General features: G+C 45.7%; 1 protein-coding gene across 1 annotated transcript; it reads left to right on the forward strand.

Annotated features, from left to right (window-relative positions):
• On the forward strand, positions 1–24,487 carry DGAT2 (diacylglycerol O-acyltransferase 2). Its single transcript, XM_054270198.1, has 8 exons — positions 1–137; positions 8,244–8,363; positions 9,336–9,443; positions 10,288–10,358; positions 18,565–18,769; positions 21,855–22,029; positions 22,663–22,865; positions 23,646–24,487. The coding sequence occupies exons 1-8, from the start codon at positions 98–100 to the stop codon at positions 23,798–23,800; spliced, it is 1,077 nt and encodes a 358-aa protein (XP_054126173.1). The 5' UTR covers positions 1–97; the 3' UTR covers positions 23,801–24,487.

Consider the following 24,487-nt stretch of genomic DNA (forward strand, 5'->3'; position numbering starts at 1 on the left):
CGGAGCCTCCCCTGCTCGCTGGCTGCGCCGGGGCTGCGGAGCGTGGGGGGCTCCTCCGTCCCATGGCCCTGCCCGAGCCCTGAGCGCGTCCCCCGCCATGAAGACCATCATCGCCGCCTACTCCGGCGTGCTCCGAGGTACCGGGGCACAGGGGGAAGGGCTGGACATGAGCCTCCTGCCCGGAGGGGATGCTGCGGTGCGGAGCAGCTTTCCGGTGCTTCAGGGGCTGGGGTGGGAGCAGCACCGAAACACTCCGCTTTTGATATTCCTCCTTTTTTTTTTTTTTTTTTTTTTGGCCGTAGGAACGTTGTTCACGAGGAGTAAGGAGCGGGAAGAGCGATGTGCAATGGCGGGGAGGGAGCTGTAGCTTTCCTTGGTTGAGGATTACAGGTCTCTGCGCAGGTTCTGTGTTTCAGCGGCTCGGGGTGCGCTTCTGGGGCTGCTGGGAACGGCTCTAGTTGGGTCTCGTACGTTTTGCCGAGGTGCAAATTACAGTCAGTTTGCACCTTTGCAAAATGTGGGCGTGGGGCACTTGCGTGTAAACGAGTCTTCCCCTCACCCACCCCTTCCTTTTGTCGGGGTAGGAAGAGAAGTGTAGTCGCTTTATCGGATAAAGTTCATTCTCGACTCTCTATTAGTAGAATTGCATTTAGCTTGGGAAAGGCCTCCTCAGCGAGCCCAAGTGTTTCATAATACTGTGTTCCCCACACCTACATCAAGGGGAAAATGGCAACGTGTTGCTATTTTTGCTGTCTTCTACTGAGGAGGTGAAGGTTCAGTGCTGAGCAGGAGTTTGGTGGTAGCCAGTTCTGCCAGGTTTGCTTTAACTGTGCTGGTGAGTGACCTGTTGAGAGAAGCGGGACGGGTGTCACCACTGGCACCCATCGTGGACAGAGCCGCTGCAGGCACCCAACACTTCCCTGCGCGCTGGGACATGTTGGTTAAAGGCTGTGGAGAGAGTATAGGAAATCCCAAAACATAAGCTATCTTCCCTGCTTGTAAAGGCATCTCAGAGGATCTTCTAGGAATTAATTCAGCAAGTCTAAATGTTTTGCTAGATAGGGTTTTGTATGCCTTCTGCAAGGGTGCTTGTCTGGAGAAAGGTCAGGGTTTGCAAACGGGGGAGCTTGGTGCGAAAATGCAGCTGGACAGCGATTTAACTTGTGATTTGTGGAGAGTACTCGAGTGATTGCTCTGTGTTGTGAAAGAAAGGCTTTTTGCCCTCAAAAAGCAAACTGCTAATACCTCCTGGGATGAAGAGACCTGTGAAATGTTTTATTGGCTAAACAAATCGTTAGCAGAGCTGAAGGGACGTGAACCTGGTGAATTAACCTCTGAAGTCTTGATTTTGCAATGGCCTCTCTGGTCCTGGGTGTAGAGCTGCTGGTGCTTATCTCAGCCAGGATGTTAGATTGATCTGAAGGCTCGGTTGTGAGCTGACTAGGGAGAAGACCTTCATGTGTTTCCTGTGTTCAGATCTGTTTCTTAAAATAAGTTCGCTTGTTTGCATGACTAACCGAGGACAAGTTATCTTTTCAGTGGAGGGAGGTTATTTGAATTAGCATCCTCTGAACTGTTCTATTGAGAGTTAACTGCGGACTAGGTGCAGAGAATAAATAATTCAGGAAACCTATAAAATATGTAGGGTTGACGCGAGACCTCAGCAGCCACCTTGTTGGCACTGGCATGTTAATGTGGATCTAGGACACATGCATAATTCAAAATGGACTCTGGTTTAGGGACAGTGATTGGCCTCATCTCTAGATAATCCTGATTAGTGATGGAAAGCTGTCTTAACTCTCCTCAGGTCAGTTTTCCTCTCTGAGCACCTCGTGGGGATCTTGCAGTGATATTTGTGCTTTTTAGCTTAATTTAACTTATTTCTGCCTGGAAGAGAAGGGATGTTGCCTTGGTGACTGCAACATCTACCAGCCCCTTGCCAGTGCTGTAGCTTGGGCAGGAAGGCACAGGACTGGCTTCAAAGCCGAATCCGGGTGCCTCCCAGAGGAGCTCTGGCTTGGACTGGATATGGAGATAGTGGTGTGGGACCCTGCCGATCAAAACTGGCAGAAGTGATGTGCAGGTTCATTCATGAGAACTTTTGTACTGCTTGATCATGTTGGACAGCTTGTCTCGCTACAGAAGATGTGCAGAACAAGCCCACTAGATTTTTTTTTTCCTACGTCCCTGAATCTTTTCTTTCAAGTATCATGCTCGTGCAAAGGGCTGACTTTGGGGTGAGCATCTGAATGGCTCATACTGTCCTTTAGTCTTACTGTTTTCCTGGCATCTGATTTTGCTCTGGTGCTGGTAAATTAGGCTGAATTAAGTCTGATCCTATTTAAAAACAAGCCAAAAAAAAAAAAAAGAGGTGCAGGCATCTGCCTCTATATTCATCCCTGTATGTATGCAGAGGAATGTTTTTTGATATCAACCCAGTACTGCAAAAATCAGAGCAGACTTTGTACCAATGCCTAGGGGTTGGATGATGCTCTGAGACACCTGGTTGGGTAGGAGGGGTTGTGGTCTCCTCATCCTGACCTGCCCCACTGTGGCCATAGGAGGCCCAGGAGGTCTCCTCCTTGTGTTGGGCAGGGCAGCAAGGAGGTCTGTCTCATCCCTCTCCCCTGAGGAAAGATGCTGGTGTGGCTGGAACCTTGAAAGGCTGTCCTGTGCTGAAATGTCTTTTCTAATGTTACTTCATCACCAAGAAGTTTGGGATGAAGATGATTTTGCTCAGCTGTATCTTGGAGTTAGTCTTACACTGCACGTGAGGTTACCAGACCTGAGTTGTGCTCTGGCATGGGCAGCCTGGGAGCTGCTGTTTTGGGAGAACAGGATCAGGCTGGCTGCAATGAGGTGTTGTCTCTTGACAAAGTTGTTTGGGAGGTGAAGGTCTGGGCTTGCTAGTGTGAAACCCCTCTTTCAGAGCCCCCGTGTGCTCTGGACACACTGATGAGCTGTAGTAGGATGGGTCCTTTTCTCTTGTCCAGACCTGTCCAGTGTTGCTAACTTAAATCTAAACTTCTCGGCTGCTCTGGGACAGTGGGGTCTTGTGGCTGCATCACTTTAACACACATACTGTGTGTAAAAGTGCTGTAAGTGTGGAGGCTGAGGGCTGAATTTAGTGTTGAGAGTAAATCCAGAACTAACATGAGTAATCATGACAGATTTGTTTCCTGGGTCTGGAGAATCCCAGCTCCTTTCTAAAAGAGATGATAGAAATTTTTATTTGCATGTCCCTGTTCAAAATATTGTTGATTTCCAGTCATAAACACACACATACATAAACACACATAAACATACTGCAGATAATGTAATTGAGTAGCTTCCTGGGACAGGAGCAAACTGTTCTAAAGCTGTGTACAGGCCAGGATAACTATACTCTGTGCTGTTTACTCATTATTTTCTTAACAAATTGTTTACTTTATATTGAATATGCTTGTGCTTGAGGCACCCAAGTAAACCCAAAAGAACTTGTGTTGCTCAAGGGGTTTTACAGGTACTCCTGCTCTTGCATGGGTGGCTGAGTCCTCCTGAATTTTCTAGTACTGGTCTGTTTTTCTTGTCTTTGTTCCAATTTCAGCTTCTCTGCAAAATACATGGCTCAAAATGTCCATTTGCAGTTTATGCTTTGATGGATCCAATATGGTTTTCTTCTAAATAAGCCATGTGAAGCAGTTTAATTATTGGCCAAGAATTAAAATGCTAATTGTCTGGAAAACGTGGCAAATGGAGCTTGGGTTTAACAAAGTTTCAGTGTATTTTTAACTATATGTAACACTTGTACTTCTTCTCAGTTAATTTCCTTCGCTGACATTTAATTAAGTCATGTCAGTTGGGTGCCCACATGTGAATTCCTGTTTACTTCCACTCTTGGGATCTTTGATTCTACTTCCCTGCCCAGATAAATGTTGTTTGTGTAATTTACCTGAAATAAACTGTGCTAGAACAGCACCAGATGCTGAGTCCGTAATGCAGGAATCAAATGCTTGGTCGAACCATTTGCTGATTCCAGGATCTCCTTGGTAGCAACTCCTGCATTTGATGTTAAATGGAGCTACATGATAAAAGTATGGGGAGCCCATCACCAGTTGCAGGATGGCTGGCTAATGCCCCTGAGTTTCCTTGGAAGGCTGCAGATGAGCAGCAAGGGAGAAGTTGTACTCTGTCCATTGTGACAGGGAATGTCCTTGAGAAGTTGTACTCTGTCCATTGTGACAGGGAATGTTCTTGGGAGCTGTGCCTGGCTTAGTGCAGGGAATATCCCATCAGGACTCCAGGGCATGGGCTGCAGTGGGAGCTGGAGACCTGCTCATCTGAGACCAGTAAAGTAAAGTTGGTAAAGTATGCCTTGTGTAGATATGGTTTGCCAAGGCTGATCCCAACAGGGCTTGGGTTAGAAAGGATCTTAAAGATGGTCTAGTTAAGGCTCCCCGGTAGGCTTCCCAGTTCTGGAACAGGTACCCTGGAAAATGCTCCAGGGGCTGTGCAGTGTGGCCAGCACAGGATCAGCTACTGTCTTCAGTGGCAGAAGATGGAGGTTTGGGTTTCTTCAGGATCCAGGATATTTCCTTGGGAAAAGACTGATAGGAATATACAAATTATAGTTATGTCTACTGGGCCCTTTTAAAGTAGGTTATAAGGATAATCTGTTCCCTGAAAGTTACAGAAAATGCCTTGGGTTTTTAATATGTGAAAGGTGCTTGGTGTGGGCCCACAGGTGAGCCATGAGGAGGAAGTATTTTCTCTAATGGACTGAACTCAAGTGTTAGAGTTGGGTTATTCTTCTGTGGCTGAGTGCCAGCTCCCCCCTTCCCCCCCATTTCTGTTGATTTGTCAAAGCTCTACTGCTCTGTGTCTCCAATACTGGCCTGGTTTCTCCAGAGCATGGAGGGTCTTTCCAAAAATGCCTCTTGGCTACTGAAGCTGGAAGGAGATGAGGCTTGCCTGGGGGTTGAATACAGTGTGTCAGTCAGACATGATGAATGAGAAGTTCAGGACTGTCTGGAAAGGATTGTCTTGGCACTAAAGTCTGTAAATGCTTGGTTGATGAAATGGGTTAATCTGGAGTCTGCAGGTTTGGTGCAAAGGTAGACCTGATGACTTTGCCAGGTTGACTGACCATTCCCATGGTCCTTTCCTTTGCTACTGGGCATCTTTAAGTTCTTAACTGGGAATTAAATGATAACGTCAGACCATGGTAGCTACTAACTTTCCTGGTGTCTTTGTTTGAAAAGACAGGAGCTGCTCCTGAAACGGGAGATGTAAACCCCCTCCCTCTAAATTATAAATTTGAAATTAAGGGAGGGCTCTCAGGCAAAGATGTGGGAGTCGGAATAACAGTTCTTTATTAGAGAAGAAAATAAAAAAATTTTAAAAAACAATGCAGTAATACAAACCAAAACTGACAGAGTCAGAATACAACTTGACACCCTGTTGGTCAGGATGTTGGTAGCAGTCCAGTTGGAACTGTGGCTGCAGTGCTCCTGGGGTGTCAGTGTTGGAGCAGGGATCCTGTAGAAGGGGTGTAGTCTTCCTCTGAAGATCCCGTGGAAGAGGCAGCTGTTCTTCTGGGAATCCAGTGGAAAGGCTGTTCTGGTATCCCAAAATCTCAGATTATAGCTAATTGAGAATGCTTGGGTCCTCTCTCTGGGCAGAGTATGTCACAACTTTTATCAGCCATGCAGTGAGGCTCAATGTCCCATTAACAGAAGATGTCTCCCAGGAGGGAGGATTGGTTTGTGGAAGAGATAAAGAAAAACTGCCCAATTAACAGAAGAAACTGCCCCACCTCTAACAGATGGCAAATGGAATACACACATTGCCCTGCAATCTAGGACACCTGGTGTGGAGAATATTGTTCTCTCTGAAGGATGCCTTTGCTTTCAGCAAATAACTGACCCAGGACACTTGTCCAGGGGCAGGTGCTTAGAGCTGTCTGGCAAGCCACTGCTTTCCCTCTGTCTGCAGGAGCTGAATGTGAGTTTTATGTGGTTTGAAGAGCAAGCTGACAGGTTGACTTGTGCTACTCAATACTCGTCTATTTACAATGGCTACAATTTGTTCGAACATCTAGAAAATGCTGAAGTACAAATTCTCATCTAGAGAGATAAACAGCTGTTCTCTTTGGTAAGAGGATAGGGATTTAGCTGATCCAAGGCTGGAGTGTTTGGTTTATGAAGCCATAGAGGTTTGGTAGTGTAAATGTGCATGCTGGAAGAAAAAAATTACGTGGAGCTGGGCTTTTATTTTGTCACAAATGAAGACTTTTGGCTTCTTTTGGAGGACATAGACATATGTCCAGTGACGCTACTGTTGCTAAACGCTTTCTTTAAACTTGTGTCTGGTAATCCTCTGTCTATATCAAGTCTGTCCACATGCAGTTTTGTAAGGTTTTTGGGATAGCACATACCTGGAGCTGTGGCCCCTCAGCAAGAGTTGAGCAACCTGGTCTAGTGGAATGTATCCCTGCCCATGGCAGGGCATTAGATTGAGGTGAGCTATAAAGGTCTCTTTGAATACAAATCATTCTGAACCCAAAGATTTATTTTAGCCTTGAGCAGGCAACTGGCTTGGTAAAAAATGGGGTGAAGTTTATCCCTCACCCCAAATTTGGGGATTTGCTGCTAGATTTTACAGCATGGGGTTTCTGAATCTCACTGCTTAGATACTGTAGTGTGGCAAAACCAATGCACAGGGACAGTTTAACTCAACATATTCTCCTGTCTCACCTCTGAAACAGGAGAACTACTTGCTGGATTCATTCTTAATACTGCACTGTATTACCTTGTAAAGAACTGCCTACAGCTTGTTTCAACCTGGATTAGTGCTGTAGGTTTCAGTTCACTTGCAGTTGTAGTTGTATGATCTATCCCAGCCCAAAACTTGGTCTGCTTAAAGTAATTAATGCCCAATGCACTACTGGGATTATTCATGTAACATAGACTGAGCAGAACCAAGGTCTGAACTGGGTGGCTGGCTCTAAATTTAGACTGCAGCCTTTGGTGTGGCTGCCCCCCGAATGTTGCCAGGGATGAGGCATCTCTGGGTAATCTGTGCCAGTGTTTCACCACCCTCACAGTAAAAAACTTCTTCCTTACCTAATTTAAATTGACCCTCATTCCTAAGAAACAGTTGCTTTACATATTTAAAGGATGCACCAGTGAGAGTATCTTTGTAGAAACTACCAAAAATCATAGTGCCTGTTTATACCTAGAGAAGCTATTTTCAATCACTTTGACTGAGTGTGAACACTTGCTATGCTATTACCACTAGCAGGTAATATCTTGTCAGCAAGAACTGAACCTGCTCAGTGTAATAGCTTCTTTCATTGTTCTAATAACAAGACAAAAGAAAAGATGTAATTACACATAAAGGGATTTGTATTTTGGTCAGTTTATTATGGTGCTTGTAAATAAGGTAATGAAGAAAAGTGAAGGAAAACCCACTTGCAAATGCTTCTCTTTGGGGGCTGTGTATGCTGTCAAAAGCTGCAGTGGGTGGTTCTTCATATAGAAAGCGTTTTCAGTGTTTTACCCACTTCTGGGTTTTTTCCTCGCTTGAATATCTTAAGCTTCTACAAGGGTGGCTTTCAGCTCCTTCCTTCTTATTTACTGCTTTGGGAATGCTGATAGTGTTCCTTACTCATGGAGCTGTGGATCCTCAGGGCTGTATGTTGAGGTGTTCAGCCGGCATTTGGGCTGTGCTAGGAAGGCTGGAGCACAGAGCTTTCCTTGGACAGCCCTGGGAGTTGTGCAACAGGCCTTGTGAAGGGAGAACAGCTCACAGCACAGCCGGGTGTGAGCAGCTGATCTTTATCTTACTGTGAGCTCATGGGGTTCCCTTTTACCAAACACCACTGTGAGGAGCTGCCAGTGTGAGGTGATAGTGGGTGTTAGGAACATGGGTTAACATCCTCTCCCCTTTTATGGTCAGGTTAACAGAGGCTTGCTCGGATGGGTACTGATGATTACTCATTAATCCCCTCCAGTATTCTGAAAAAAGCTGGATGTTGGCACATGGCAATCCTTCCTCTTCCAGGATGCCCAAACTCCATGGAAAATATTAGCTTTTAGCAAAGCTTGCTGTAAAAGCAAACTGCACATTTATCTGAAACCTCTTACTAAAATAAGCTGGACTTGATGACCCTTCCTTCTATGATTCTGTTTCAAAGGAAAAATATTGTTTCCTTTGCTCAGTGTGCAAACATAACTTTATTTCTTTTATTTTTCTTTCTTTAGGCACGGGATCGAACATTCTTTCTGCTCTGCAGGATTTGTTCTGGCTATTGAAATCCAAAGTAGAGAAACAGCTCCAAATCATCTCTGTGCTGCAATGGGTTCTCACTTTCCTTATCATGGGTAACACATTTTGGCCTAAAGCAAAGGGGTTTTGGCTGTAATTCTGCAAGAATTTTAATGCAAAATGTTAACTTGTTTCATAAGTGTTAATTACTAGATATGTAGTGTAGTTGCTGGGGTACATGGTTACTGTAAATCAGTTACATTGATATTTTCAACCATAAATGCCTTTTCCTGGCTCTAGAAAATCATAAGAGCTATGGAAAGACTGTCTGATGTTTAGCTTGTGTCAGTATCTATCATGCAAATGAGGCTGAAACAATTGGAAATGTCTTTGTTGGCTGGCTCATGGGAATATCCACAGAGATTTCTTAGATGCATTTGGTAGCTGATGCAAGTGGATGCAACAGGAATGCCTTCCTCTTGGCTTGGTCTGCTTCCAGGAGGTACCAGAGACGAGCAGGAGTTGTTTGTGTTAGACCAGTAAAAGAGTGAAGCCTGTTTATCCCTGGGTGCTTGGATTATGTGAAACCTCAGGCTGCTCTGCTCTGTTGGATTGTTAATGATTAAACTGGAGAATGGCTGCTCTCAGCATCTGTCTCACTCTACCTTCCCAGTTCAGTTTGTGCTGAAATGTGTCATTTTTGGGTGGGATCCTTGGCACCCTGGTGGGATGGCTGATACAGAGCTGGTGTAACCTGTGGGAGATGTGTGTAGCTGTGGGGGAAAATCCCATTGGTGTGGCCATGGAGAAATCCTCATGCTCATCCAGTCTGATGAAGCAGCTGCCCCACCTGGAGATACAGGAGATGCCTGGAGGCACCATTAAGGGGAAGTTGAGGTTTTCCAGAGCTCTAGAGGAAGCTGCCTCAGCCCTACATAAGGGGCTTTTGATCAAATCCAATTTATTTGAGGATTAATGACATCAGACTGAGATGAAGATTTCAGCATAGAAGAGTCAAAAGGCAGGGGGTGTAAGTGGAGACCAGAACCTGCTGCAACCTTGTTTTCTTCTTTCTTGCACCTCTCCAGGTATTGCTTGCACTTTAATCCTCATGTACATACTGTGTACAGATTGCTGGGCGATTGCTGCTCTCTATTTAGCCTGGCTGGTATTTGACTGGAATACACCAAAGAAAGGTAAATATTGCAGAAGAGATACTTGTTGTTCAAGTGTCCCTGTCTCCATGTTTGGACAAAGAAGCACTTCCTTGTAATGGATGACTTCTCTTTTAGTGGGACTTGGCTGAATCACTGACCAAAGGCATTATTCAGTGTAGCATTTAAATGTCAGCCCTCAGCATGAACAGTGACTGCAGGTTTCATTGGTGCTGAGGGCAATACAAAATTAGCATTCACTGCTATTATGTCATTGCTGGCTTTTACTAACATATTTATAAAGCATAGGTTCTTTCTTTACTTCCAAAAGATCTAAAGATTCAAGACCTTTCTTTACTTCCAAAAGATCTAAAGATTCAAGACCTTTCTGTCCTGCCCAGCTCTTGCAAGGTTCAGATTGTGATGTCATTATCAAGGTGTGGCTCCTCTGTGGAGTCAGTGTTGCTACAGATTAAGCAGATTACTTCAGAAAAAAAAATCCCAAACCTGTAGAAGCCAGCTCTGGGAACCAGCAGTGGTAACAAGCTTTGGCAACTACTTTTGTAGCCAGATGAGCACAGTTGTCCATTGCTTCAAGATGACAGAAACCATCTGAGATTTTGGCCTTTCCTAAAGGTTGCATTGGAGTGTTTCTAGTTTAAATTGTAGAGTTGTTTATCCTGAATTTGCAGTCAAGCCTTAATTTGTTTGAAGTGCCTTGTATTCCAGAATGTGCATTGATTTCAGTGAATGGTGCAGGTCTCCCACTGGGAGGAATGAGAGTGTTGATTCCTCTAGTGAGACAGCAAACCCTGGAGTCCTTTAGGCTTTCTGATGGACAGCCATGTGGAAAGAGCTTTAAAGACATGATTCCTTTTTTCAACAGGGGGAAGAAGATCCCAGTGGGTGAGAAACTGGGCTATATGGAGGTACTTCAGGGATTATTTTCCAATAAGAGTAAGTAGAAGTTTAACTCTATACCCTGGGGTTTAACTGCTTTAGTGTCTTGTCCTGGCACTAGTCTGTCTATGACACTGAACTGTAAGCAGGACATGGCTCAGTTACTATTGCCACACTGCTGCTTGTGGCAGCTATGGTTAGAAAATCTGAAATGCATTACCAATGGTGGCAATGTGATTGCCAGAAGCTGCTGTGGTTTTACCAGATTGCTGGAGGCAGTGTGCAATCCTTGTTCATCTCTCCAGCTTCTGGAGACACTGGCACAGGTTGTCCCAGCAAGTGGTAGTGCCTCATCCCTCAAAGTGTTCAAAGCCAGGCTGGACGGGGCTTGGAGCAGCCTGGTCTAGTGGAAAGTGTCCCTTCCCGTGGGAGGGAATTGGAATTGGATGATCTTTAAGGTTCCTTCCAATGCAAATCACCCTGTGATTCTCTTCTGTGCTGCAGCGGTCCTGTGTAGTGCCTGCCCCTAACACTGTTCCCCTCTCATAAATCATAAAATCTAGCTCAGTTTCTGCCTGTTTTCTAGTAACACTTCTGCTCTGGGATGTATTGGACCAGAATATCTGGGACCTCTGTGCACCAAAAGTCAGCACTTCACTGGGAGCACTGAAATTTGTCCTCAAATCTTTTTGCTTTGGAGAAGTGGATTTTCCAGCAGTGGGAATAGCTTCAGTTCTCCAGCTTGAAACTTGCTCACCACATACTTGTATTTTTCCTACTGGTTCAGACATGCTGCAGAAAGAGGACAGGGCTGCCAGGCTGCTCTGGGACAGCAGAATTAGCTGGATGACTTGGAAGGGAGCAGGGGTCAAATTCGGCTAGGAGGGAACCAGATCCTCTTTGGAAGGGCACGCAGCTGAAAGGACTATTATGTAAGGTTGTTGGCAAGTTTTACTCAGCTTGACTATGAGGGAGGGACCTTGGTAGAGCTTTTGAGCTACCTATCCCCAAGATAGTCTAGCCTCAGGAAGGAACAGGGAATCCAGTTCCAGCAGGAGGCCAAAGCAGCTTAGACTGGATTCTTCCCTTGCAAAGTCACTTGAACTCTCGGGGTGCCTGAACGTGCTGCTGGTGAACAAGCCTTTTGTTGTACTCTGAGAAGCACAGAACCATTTAGGTTGGAAAAGACCTTTAAGAGCAAGCCTGACCATTGACCCAGCACTGCCAAGTTCACCATCAAACTTGCTGTTGTTAACAGGTAATTCTTGGCAAGTCTAAGTGTACACAGAGAAATTCACTATGCCTGCACAGGCTGGAAGTCAGCCTGGGTCTCGTGGCTGACAGAGAGCTGAGCAGGCTCTGCTGTTCAGGAAGGGTCTCAGATGTGCTGTGTTCTAGAACCAAGTCCTTAGTGCTGCCCTAAACACTGCTGCCTTGGATATTGCTGAAATGGGCTCTGTTATGCTGGGGACTTGGTTCCAAAGGGTCACCTGCAGTGCTGGTTCTGCTGTTTCATCATTCCCTTGATGCACATTTATCCTTGTCTTCATGGAAATATGCTCTGCAGAAGCCCTGCAGGTTGGATTCACTGTGGATATTAAAAGTTTGTCAGAGAGCTGGGTTGTTTAGGTAGGTTTAGAGATGAGATGGGGTAGATAAACTAAACTTTGCAGCAGTTTTTATTTAAATACTTGCTAGCTCACATATCCGTTCGTGAGAACCCCTTATGGGTGTAATTCCTTTGCTGCTGAGGGGGAGGAATTGTGCAAGGTTTATGGAGCAGACTGGTATTTCACATGCAAAGGGCAGGACAGGAGTGCTGACAGCTGGGAGATGACTCCTGCACGTGTTTTGGGGGAGCAGCCAGCTGGCTGCAGGGCTGGGAAAAGCTGCTGCAGGGATCTTAGGCTAGAGAGGTGCTAGAAGTGTTTTTCTGCAGTTATGGGACGGATGCATGAACAATGAATAATGTCTCTGGATATTAAGAATGTACCAAGAACCAGGATGCCTTGGGCTTGCTGAGAGCATGGGAACTCCTGGGTTAAACTAGTTACCTGTTCTTTCCCAAGAGGGAGACAGGTCTACAGAGGATCACTTGTTTAAATGTTCTCTCTGCAAAAATAATTTTTACTGGATTCTGATCTGTGTAATGGCTCAGGAGGACGTGGTTTGTGTCCCAGGCTTATGGTTTGTCAGGACAGTCCTCTGCTGCATCTCATCCTGTGTCACAGACACATTTTATGAAGTATTCTTTCCTTAGGATTTTTTCTCCTGAGAGGCTGAGAGGCCTCAGGAACAAAATGTAAACAATGATTATCTGCTGCCGTGGAATGCAACAGGTGCATCTGTGATTGGTCTCATGTGTTGTTTTTAATTAATGGCCAATCACAGTCCAGCTGTCGAGACTGTCTTGGTCAGTCACAAGCCTTTGTTATTCATTCCTTTTCTATTCTTAGCTAGCCTTCTGATTAAATCCTTTCTTCTATTTTTTTAGTATAATTTCAATATAATATGTACCATAAAATAATAAATCAGCCTTCTGAAACATGGAGTCAACATTCTCATCTCTTCCCTGCAGACACTGTCACAGTCCTGTTCCATGTGTCTGCTGAGCACTGCCAGGACAGATCACACCAGTGACAGTCACACTGGTGGCACTTGTAATGCTGAACTTGTCTGCAGCAAAGTCTGCATGTAGAGCTGTGGTAGCTGCACCCATACCTGCACAGGTACCAGCTATCAGCTCAGTTTTAATTCATAGAATCACAGTGCAGTTGGAAGGGACCTTGAAGCTTGTTTCATTCCTGCCCTCTGCCATGGTCAGGGACATCTTCCATTAGACCAGGTTGCTTCAACCAAGCTGTATAGCCTGGCCTTGAACATTTCCAGGGATGGGACAACTACAGCTTCTTTAGGCAGCCTGTGCCAGGGCCTCACCACCCTCACAGACAAGAATTCCTTCCTATTTGGCTTGCTGTATTAGAGCAGCTGCATGAGCACCAAGCTCTGCTCCAGTGTTTGTGCTGATTAGGCTGGTCTCACTAGAGTCAGCAGTGCCTCCCAGCCTGAAACACCAGGACTATTGTACCCCTACCTGGAGATATGAGGTCATGTTTTGTAATACCAGGTGGATTTGGAAAGCAGCCTGAATCTGTCGCTGTTACTCAGCATGAGCTGAGTTGGCCACATTCCCTGGAACTTCATGCAGCTGCTCTGACAATAATAAGTTACTTTAGGGCACTAGAAACTTCAGTTTGTCTGCTGGTTAATGGCTGGCCTTGCAAATAGTGCTTCAAGCTAAGGAGCACATGAAGTGGCTGAGGAATGTTCCAGTGAACTGAGTCCTGGACCTGAAGTGCAGGTGAAGCCCAAGCCCTTGCAGGTGTGTGCATGGGGCTGGACTGACCAGACATCACCTAGATACACCATCCCCATCTCATGCACACACTCACCTGCACACACCATCTCAATCCCATGCTTGATCCCAGCAGCCTCCTAAGCACATGCTGATCTGAGGATGTCGTGCTGGCAGTGCCATGACCTAAAGGTTTTGTTTAGGTAAAGAAGCTGTCACCTGGGCATGTGAACATCTCCACATGCAGCAGGACCCCAGGCAGTCAGGGCTTCAGATCTTTGGCTCATCTTTGTCAGACTGTGAGCACTTCAGGTGTGTGCAAGGAGACCTGCTCACTGCTGTGGAAGAGTTGGCATCTGGCCAGAGCAGGAATTGCTGCCAAAAGTGGCTTTTTTTTTTTTTCTTCAATTCATCTTGTATTCTGTGTCTTGGCTTGCTTCCTGGCAAAGCTCCTCCTTAATCATTGTACATGATTTACAGAATGGAAATAGAATGGTTTGATTGCTCTGTCCTAACCTAGTGCAGTGGAAGGACCATGACAGGGAGTTAGAACAAGCTGAGCTTTAATGTCCCTTCCAACCCAAGCCATTCTGTGAATTTGTGACATATATAAATAATACTAGGAGCCTGGTGAGGGGTCTTCAGGTCCTGGCTTGCACTGCTGGGAAGGGAAGAGCATTTCTTCCATTGTGTTGCAGGGTGTGATGTGGCTAAGTGCAGGTTTTGGGTTGTTTTGCAAGCTTCCATGCTCATGGGACCTGCTGCTTGGATCCTGCAGGATGAGCTCTGGTTTTCTGCTCTCTGAAAGCTTCCAGTCAGTGCTGCTCAGCTCCCACCCAGACAACTGATTTTTTTCCTGCTCTTTGGCTCCTGGTGCTGAGCAGCAGTGGTTCTGCAGTCCTCTTTCTCCACTACTGAATGTGCCACTGTTGCTAAAAATAAAGCTGGCAATATGGTTCTTTAGCTGTATCTGGCATTTAAATATTAGCGCTCATTTTCTTTACGCTGTTGCACTGGCTTACTGCTCCTGTAGGCTGGCTTAGTTCTGTGTAAAGAAATCTGTCATTATTAGAAAGGTGGATGGACTTTGCTCCCAGAGAAACAGGTTTGGTCTCTAACAGCAGCTGGGAACAGGTGTGTTAGTGCAGTGAAGGTTCATCTTCACTCCCAGTACTGGTTGTCCAGCTGAGATGCAGCAGGGATGTGCTGACTCTGCCTCATCCTGGGAGCACCGAGGCTCCACAGAGCTGTGTGGAAATGGACAAGACCTTGGAGACTAAAGGAAAAACCAGCTGGAGGTTCAGAACAGTGGTGATGTTCAGTGACAGCCACAGCAATTCCTTGGGGCAGCCTGATAACACTGTTTGCTTGTGTTATCTCAAGGTGAGGGGTTCAAAGAACCAGCAGTGAGTGATCAGCCTCCTGAAGAGAGGCATGGAATCCTAGGATGGTTTGGGCTGGAAGGGACATTTAAATGCATTCTAGTTCCAAAGCCCCATCTTGTGCACTTTGCTATCTTCACTCTTCCTTGAGTCTAGAATACATGATTTTTACACTACTTCAAAAACTCCTGCTTCTAGATTAAATTTAGGGAGAGATGAAGGTATTGGCAGGTCATACCCTCCCTGGGCTGAGTTTGTGCATTAGCAGATTCAAGAGCTCTGCTTGCAGAGAAGTGCCCAACCCTGTCTGATGTCTGTTGGTCTTTGGTTCCCTGGCTTGACTTGGGTGGAACAACACATAGAATCACCAAGGTTGGAAAAGACCTTGAAGATTGAGTCCAACTATTCCAGTGCCTTTTGGGTAATTTTTTCTAATACATCATCTGAACCTCCCTTGGTGCTGCTTGAGGCTGTGTCCTCTTGTCACTTCTCCCTAGGAGAACAGGCTGAACCTCACCTGCACCCTCCATGTTTACCTCTGTGAGCCTCTGTGCTGTGGGACAGGTGTAGAGGGCAGTGGCAGCCTGCATGGAACAAACAGGGGAGAAGCCACACATGTGTGAATATGAGGTGAAATCTCAGCACTCTCCCTTGCCTTTGTTTGGTTGGATCCCTGCACACCCCTTGCCCAGCTCCTGCAGTGCTGTGGGTGATGGATTGTCATGGCTGTTGCCAACCCTATGGCTCCATAAGGGGAGCGCCTGGAAAACAGCCACGGTGATAAGGCTGGGGCTCCTCTGAGGTGTCCAAGCAATGGCTCCACTGGGATCTGGCTGTCCTTGCATGTGTGGAGGGGCTGGAGCAGGAGAACAGTGTGTCTTCCATGTGTGGCTCTGCCAAGCTCAGCATGCAGATGCCTCGTGCTCCAGAAGGATGAGGACCAACCTCCTTTCAGCTGTCTGTCCTATTACAGGAGCTGTGCTTGGTACAGGTGAGAGAGGAGGCTTGGAAATCACTACCTTGCTCTGACAGGAGCTTTAAGGAAGGGGTTTCTGCTGCTTGTGCAGCCAAGCCATGTGTCTGTATCTACCAGGCCTGTAGTCAAAAAGTCAGAATATTGTCTGGGTTGGAAAAGTCCCCCAAGATCATCAAGTCCAACCATTCTGCTAGAAGTGCCAAGGCCACCACAAACCCATGTGCCCAGGTACCACATCCACAAAGCTTTTAACTCCCTCCAGGGATGTGGATCCACCATGCCCTGGATAGCCTCTTACAGAAGTCTCTCTACAACTGAGCAAGAATTGATAGATGGAGGGGTTGCTTACCATATCATGACTTTTTTCCTGGAGATGGGTTTTTGGTCTTTAGTCTGTGATCCCTGTTTCTTGTAACTGATCAAGGGGACAGCCCTTCTATCCTGGGAAGTGAAAGCAAAGTCATCTACAAATGGGGAAAGAATAGGCAATGGGCTCTGCAGAGCTGTTGCCACCACAAGCCTCTGTGCCTTCTTCCTGGAGTTCTACATGACCTCAGAGCCAGAGGAAATTATGAGGAGGGCCAGTCACCTTGCAGAACCTGCTGCTGCATCATGCTTGTATCACAGCCACTGTTTTATATAGCACAGGAGCTGTAGCTTCATCTGAGGACAAGGCTGAGAACAGGGAGAAGGGAATCAAGTTTCTGGGCACGCTGCTTTAGGGTGTTGCAATGGTACTTCAGCTCCCTGTAGCATGATCCAACAGAAAGAACTTGCATAAACACTCCTTGTCCAAGGCAGTGGCACATGCTGGTGTGACATCTTGGAAATCTGTGGAGTTTTTTTTCCTATGGAAACTGATGCAGAGTGGCCTTTGCAAATATAGTTTGAGGGAGGGGTGCCAAAGCCTCAGCTTGTAGGTCTGAGAGCTGCTGGGGTGTCGCAGACATCTTTTCACTAAAAATCCTTTTTAGGATTTTTTCCTTTCTGAGAAGCTGAGGCCTCAGAAACAAAATGTAAACAATGGTTATCTGCTGCTGTGGAATGCATCAGGTGTGTCTGTGATTGGGCCATCTTGAATGTTTACAATTAATGGCCAACCACAGACCAGATAGCTTGGACTCTCTGTCTGAGCCACAGACTTTTGTTATTCATTCTATTTTATTCTCAGCTAGCCTTCTGAGGAAACCATTCTTTCTGTTCTTTTTAGTATAGTTATAATGTAATATATATATATATCATAAAATAATAAATCAAGCCTTTTGAACATAGTCAGCATTCTTGTCTCTCCCCTCATCCAAGAACCCCTGTGACCACTGTCACACTGGGGTGTTGCAGTTGGCAAAAAGTGGCACTGTTGCAGCCTGAAAAGAGGAGCTGCTTAGATTAGATATTAGGAGGAGGTTATAGACTCTTAGGGTAGTGAGGCCCTGGTACAGGCTGCCCACAGAAGCTGTGGCTGCCCCATCCATGGAAGTGTTCAAGGCCAGGATGGATGGATAGGGCTTGGAGCAACCTGGTCTAGAGAAAGATGTCTCTGCCTATGACAGAGGTTTGGAACTGGATGATCCTTAAGGTCTCCTTCAACATCAACCATTCTAACAGATGGAAAAAATTAAATTAGATCTCTATTTTTGTAGGATGATGCAGCGCCCCTGCTGTGTTTTGTCCTGTGTGCTGCCTGGGGAAGATGCTCTGATATATGGGATGCTACTGCTACCTATAGCATCACAAAAGCCCCCTCTGGCAGTAGTGGTACCAAGGAAAATAGGTTGTTCTGTGCTAGCTAAGACAGCTGTGAAGAGTCCATGTTCTGCAAACAGAGGAGCAAATGGTTAGGAATATTGTACACCTTCAAACAATGTGATCACAACTCCTAGTGCGGGCCCTGCAGGAATCAGAGATAGTTTGAGGTGTCTTGTTGAGCCTTTGGCATGTAGGCTAGGGCAGAACCTCTGAAAGGGAGGGATAATTTCCAGTGGTTACCACCCTTCTGCACATTTTCCCACTTGGAAGGTGGCCAACAGGCCCATTAACTGGTTGGCTCTTTTTTCAGGCATTAGCTGAACTTGCTTCTGCTGTGAGACAGTGATGTTTATGTTCCTTCTGCCTCATGCTGGGATGTGAGCCACTAATGTGCTGAGAGAGGGCCTGGAAGGAGGCAGCTGTGGCTACAGGACTGGAGAACTTGATTGGTTTGGGCAAGAGGTGTGTCAGAATACTTTAGGAAGGAGCAGAGAAGCAAAAGGCCCAGGCTGCAGCAATCCATGCCCTGTTCCTACCTGGCTGGCCAGCTTCTTGTGTCTGAGATTAGTCTGTTTACCTTGCTCCCTCTACTTGGAAAAACTGAAGTCTGAATGGCTGCTCCTACCAGAGCCTCTGAAATCTAGGAGAGCCTGTACCTGAGCTCTTAGGCTGTTCTTCCTGATAGGAAGAGAGACAAAACCTGGGGAATATTAATTTTTTTTTTTTTTTTTTTTTTTGCTTCTCCCACTTTTATTTACTATCTGAAAATATCCATCTTCAACTGAGCTCTTTTTTCTTTCCTAGCTGGTTAAAACCCACAATCTGCTGACCACCAGGAATTACATTTTTGGGTACCATCCACATGGCATCATGGGCTTGGGTGCCTTTTGCAACTTCAGCACAGAGGCCACGGGTGTGGGCCAGAAATTCCCTGGGATCCGACCATACCTTGCTACCCTGGCTGGGAACTTCAGGATGCCCATACTGAGGGACTACCTAATGTCTGGTGGTAAGCACACTCACACTGTGCCATTTCTGCTTTTGCTCTTGCCTCTGAGCTGTCTTCACCTCTGTCAAGTGAAAAGCTGTGTAGGAAGCTCATGTAACCACTTCCTGCTGGTAGCATCACCCAAACGTTGTTTTCATATGGTTGTTGAGAGGAAGCTGTGAATAAATGTGAGAAATCCTGTCTAGTGGAAGGTGTCCCTGTCCCTGGCATAGGGTTGGAACTGGATGATCTTTAAGGTCCCTTCCAACCTAAACCATTCTGTGATTCTGTGAATATGCCTGATTTGGGCTGTAGGGACTGCTGTTCCCTTGTGTTCATCCTTAACTCTAGGATACTCTTGTCCAAAACCATAGTAAAGATATCTGACAACTGTGGTCATGGAAGATGGAGACATGGAACCAAGTTATGTCCCAGTTAATGTGTGAAGGTACAGGAAGAAGTTGCACTGACTGAAAATACTGAGTAACCATGGCCAGCTCAGCTCCTGGGCTCACACCACATCATTTGTCACACATTTGTGTTTTGTGGTGGTGGTGGATGCTGTCTCCACCCACTTGCACTGCTGGGTGCCTGCCAGGGGTAAAGAGTCTGAAATACTGCAGGATACCAGCTGTTCACAGACCCCCTTCCCTGGATGTGTTCCTGTAGATGGATCCCGTGAATTATGCAGTGATGTAAGTGTGCCAAATTACATTAATAGGTCTGTTTTAATGGAATCCAGGATTTTACTGCTGGAGGGCTTGTAAGTTATGACTGGGTAGAGGAAACAGTGTTTAAAATACCAATAAAGTGTTCTTACATGGCCTGAGCTTCCTTTTCAGAGTGAGGGCGCCTGTCAGTTAGATAGAGGTGAGGGAAAAACACTTAAAACTGCGAATTGAACAATCCAGTAACCTGTTTGCTGTTTCTGGAACTGATTCATCAATAAACGACTTTAAAATAGATATCTTAATAAGTACCGTGGCTGGGAAGATGGTAGGAGTAGCTGTACCTGACTTTGACTTTTTAGAATTGACTATTTCTGAGATTACTGTCTTAATTGAGGGAGATAAAAACTAACTGTATCTGGTGCAGAGGAGGTGTTTGTCCCTATCTAGAAAGGATGTATCTCAAGCTGGTTTTTTTCTTCCTGTACTGATGTTAGTTGCTGTGTGAAGCCCATAATTTGGGAATTCCCAGGCCAGCAGTACATGAGAAGTTGGGATCTGCTTTCCAGTCTGTCATGTCTGTAAATTTAGTTGTGTTGCTGAAGTTTCCATGCAGCCTTTTTATATTTTTTTAAAATATCTTTTAATCTGTTCAGTATGACTTGCAGACAAGTCTTGTGGCCAGTCAGAGCTGCTTTCTCCTTTTTGGAAGGAACGTGGGAGTAGGCATTAGCAACATCATTGCTGGCTTGGCTATCCCTGAGCATTGTGCTTAAACCAGAGGAAAATTGTGCTTCTTTGTTTCCTAGGATCTAAGCAAGTCTACAGGTGACTTGAAGTTGACATGAAGTTGACCTTCTGAAAGCCATAATTTGTTTTTACTTTCCTATACTGGAACTTAAGGGTGCTGATACAAAGGCTTTATTTACATCACTTGGAAAGTGCTGATAATTCCCTCAGTCCTTTTTTCTGTGGATAAACCATTTCCAGGTGAAATTATAACAAATCATAACACTGTACCAATACACACAGTTGGTTTACAACTAGTATGAATTCTTAATTTTACAGCCTGCTAGAGGCTAAGGTACAGCAGAGACCCTGTAAGGCATGAGGGCACGACCAGAAAACCGTATACACTGTGTGAATGTGCTGAAGAGCAGAGTTTTATCTATTGCCACTTGTCTCCACGTCTCATGGCACTTTCTGAAGGAACCATTTGGTGCTGTGAGCAGCAGTAATCTCTTCCTGCTAACAAGTGTGAAAGAGCTGAACCTAAATCTGTTACCAGGCCTGTGTAGCCAGCGTGAACCTTTGTGTGGAGAATGGGACAAAGCTGGAGCATTAGCCTCAGCCTTTCAGAGGAAAAATGGTCAGAGATGTAGTTGTGCTGAAAGAAACTAATTCCTCATCCTTAATTCCAGCTGATCTGTCTCCAGTGTGGTCTGCTCTGTTCTTACCTGGAGCTGGGATAGGTGATGATGCCCAGACAGACATCAAGGCTGGAAGACTTGTCCTAAGTCCCCAGGGCCTGTTCATCATTTAGTTCTTGGCTCAAGCAATTAATATAATAAGTGTAATAGGGCAGTGACCTCAAGTACTCAGATCAGATGTGTTGTCTTATGGGAATGTAAGTGATGGTTTCCCATTTTTCCTTGGCTTATTCTGGCCAAAAAAGTGAGGCAGGAGCAAGCTTGGACACCAATTGTAGAATAAAGGCAAGAGTTTAAAGAGCAGACAATCAAATTTCTTTACATTTTTGAAGCATTACAGAGGAAATTTTAGGTGCTGTCTTTGGGTTTTCATTCCCTGGAGTGGGGACTGGAGCTTTAGGGCAGAGATTGCTTACTAAAGGTGAAGAGAAGTCCTGCTATTTCCAGTGTGGAATAGGGGGAAAGATCTTCACAGACACTTTACTCAGAGTATGGGTTTATGTAAACGCTGTCTTGTAAATTGCAAGAGCTTCATATTATTTCAGATCTGTCTTAAAGGTTTGTCCATTTCTTCTTTTTATATTGCTAAATCTATTCCACATCTATTCCACTACCTAATTTTGCTGAGGAATTGGTCAATATCAGACTCCCATCCATCAAAATAACACAACTGCTTTCTTCCTTTCTAAAGGTAAACCAAATCCTACTGTAAAGTTTACATGGAAGGAGGATGTCTGACACCAATGCCTTTGATATCACTAGATACAGAAAATCCTTGCTGAAGCCTTTTGATAAAGGAAAATTTTTGAGAGCTGATGTCTGTGGAGTTTACGACCAAGTCTAGTGTCTGTGAACTGCTTGTTTAGTTGAGAATAAGTTGCCTACTCTGACCAGAGGGAGGTGGGACAGTCCACTTGCAATTGAGGCACAAACTTTGTGCTGTAATTATGAGAAGATCCTGAAGTCCCCAGCCAATCTCATTGCCTTGTGTCTGTGTCCTGACTGCAGGTATCTGTCCTGTGAACCGTGACAGCATAGACTACATCCTGTCCAAGAATGGCAGTGGCAATGCCATCGTCATCGTGGTCGGAGGGGCAGCAGAGTCCCTGAACTGCACCCCAGGGAAGAACTCTGTGACACTGAAGAACAGGAAGGGATTTGTGAAGCTGGCTCTGCGGCATGGGTAAGGGCAGCTTCAGGGCTGGAGCAGGACTGCTGCCATGGGGAAAGGTGCTTTTATTTCAACAACCTGGTCTAGGTGAAGATGTCCCTGTTCAATGCAGGGGTACAGGACTAGATGGCCTTTAAAGGTCCCTTCCAGCCCAAACCCTTCTGTGATTCTGTTCCCTGAAGCAGCTGATACCTTGGAGGGATTGTGTGGGTGTTTGCCCAGAGCATCAGACATGAGTGTCCTTTGCCTTCTACCCCTGAGCAAGGTGCGGGGCTAAGGGGATCCCTGGGACAGCTGGAGGCTTCCATGGCAAGGAGAGGCAGTGCCAGTATGGAGTGATGACCTGTGCAGTCCCCCTGATCCCCATGTGCCTGAAAGGAGATGGCCACTAGAAGTAGGAGTTGAGTATATGTGGAAGCATGTCCCATGCCTGACTGCACAATGTTCCACAGGCCCATTGTCAGCACAATTCTCTGGTGTGCCTTCAAAGTATATCTGTTATGTCAGTACCTTGTGCTGCTAAGACAGCTCTGGGCAGTGGCACCAGCAGCTGTGCAGCCTGGCAGAACACACAGCAGCAAGTGTGGGGCTGTCCTGTGAGCTGCAGTCCTGGGAGTGGGGTCCTGACTCTTTCTGTCTTTCTAGAGCGGACTTGGTTCCTGTCTACTCCTTTGGGGAAAATGAAGTGTACAAGCAGGTGATCTTTGAAGAGGGTTCCTGGGGAAGATGGGTTCAGAAGAAGTTCCAGAAGCACATTGGCTTTGCTCCATGCATCTTTCATGGCCGTGGCCTCTTCTCCTCCAACACCTGGGGGTTGTTACCCTACTCCAAGCCCATCACTACTGTTGGTAAGATCTTGGTATAAACATGCTGTGTGCCTCTCTAGGTAGCAGAATACTTGAATCTATGCTGTACATCTGCTGTAGTTTAGTTTTGGAACCTTGACTATAAAATGGCTTTCTCTCTGGAATAAAAACCTTCCAGCAAAACTGAGAATGAGCTTAGAAGAGTTTCCAGAGGTTACAAGCCTTCAGTCAATGTTCTGCTTCCAGGCAATTTTGCAAGAGAGCTCTTTTTGTGGGGAAAAGACTGTAGCTCTACTTTCTTTGGCCTTGCATAGCTAAAGTCAGAAGTAACCTGGCCCCCCCGTATTCCAGTGGGATGCATGTCTGATAGCTGAGTGTTTAAAGCCAGCCCTAAAGCTTACATTTGAGTCTTCTAAACCAAAGCAGCAGGGCTTTAAAGGGAGGAGGGGGAAAAGGTCAGCTTTGCTTTTGTGGTGTGTTTAGGGGAATACCTAAGAAGAACTGACTCTTGGCTCATGTTAATTGAGGAGGGATTTATCACTCTGCTGTAAACAGAAGGGGGACTTCCTGGCCACCTTGAACAGTAGATGCATTTGTGAAGCTAAAGCAGATCTGGTATTGCTGCAGATTTGGTGTGTGTCCTTGTTGTGGGACAGTTGTGCTTCAGAGCCTGGTAAAACTGTGGGGAATCAGGCAAACCTCTGCTATAAACTGTGCTGTGCCAGAATGGGTGTGCTGAACCCATAGCTGTGTCCATAGAGGACCAATAACTTGGGTTGTAGGAGCATTTAAGCTAATATGGATTTGTCCCTTTTTTATCAGTTGGAGAGCCCATCACCATCCCCAAAATTGATAATCCATCCCAGCAGGATGTGGACTTCTACCATAGCATGTACGTGGACTCCCTGATCAAACTCTTTGACAAATTCAAGAGCAGATTTGGCCTGCCGGAGACTGAGGTCTTGGAAGTCAACTGAAGGCACTGGCTCAGCAACACCTCCTCCTCTCAGAACCAACACATCGTTTCCAGGAGTCCAAGTTGTCACTGTGTACTTGAAAGCCTGTGTGGATGTCTGTATTCTTCAAAGCAAGTGCTTAAAGTATTGCTAAACCACTTAAAAAATAATAAAGGCTTTGCTTTAGAGAAATCCCATTAAAACATCTTTTTATACAAAAAAAAAAAAGCACAACTCCCCATTGCTGTGAGGATTTGGATAAATGATTGCCTTTGTAATCTGCTGTATAATGCTGTTGGATCACCAGCAATGAATTAGAAAAATTCCTACAGCTACTGTACCCACTAGCACAAGCAGTTTTGGGAGAGTAGGATTCATCTGGTTTTCAATCTAAAAAGCAGCAGGTTGATTTGAGCAGCGTGGCAGTTTTACAGGTGTGTTGCACAGGAGCCCTGTTGAGACATGCTCACATAGTACAAGGGTATTTCTGCTTTGGACAAGCCCTTTCTGGAAGTACTGTTGGGCTGTCAACCCCCCTGGTGTGGCATCTGTGCTGGATGGTGCAGAGAGAGTCAGGTGAAGCTTGATCCATAGTGCAGTGGATGATTTTGTGGCTGTAAATTCACCACTGTATTTAAGATGTCAGTTCAGAGGCAGGTATGTCCCAGGTGCTGCTTGCACAGAGGCTTGTAGCTGGAAATACGAGGC

Source organism: Melozone crissalis, unplaced genomic scaffold (genome assembly GCF_028551555.1).
Source record: "Melozone crissalis strain CALT ecotype California unplaced genomic scaffold, PUWL_Pcris_2 ptg000009l_1, whole genome shotgun sequence".
In the NCBI taxonomy this organism is placed as follows: Eukaryota; Metazoa; Chordata; class Aves; order Passeriformes; family Passerellidae; genus Melozone; species Melozone crissalis.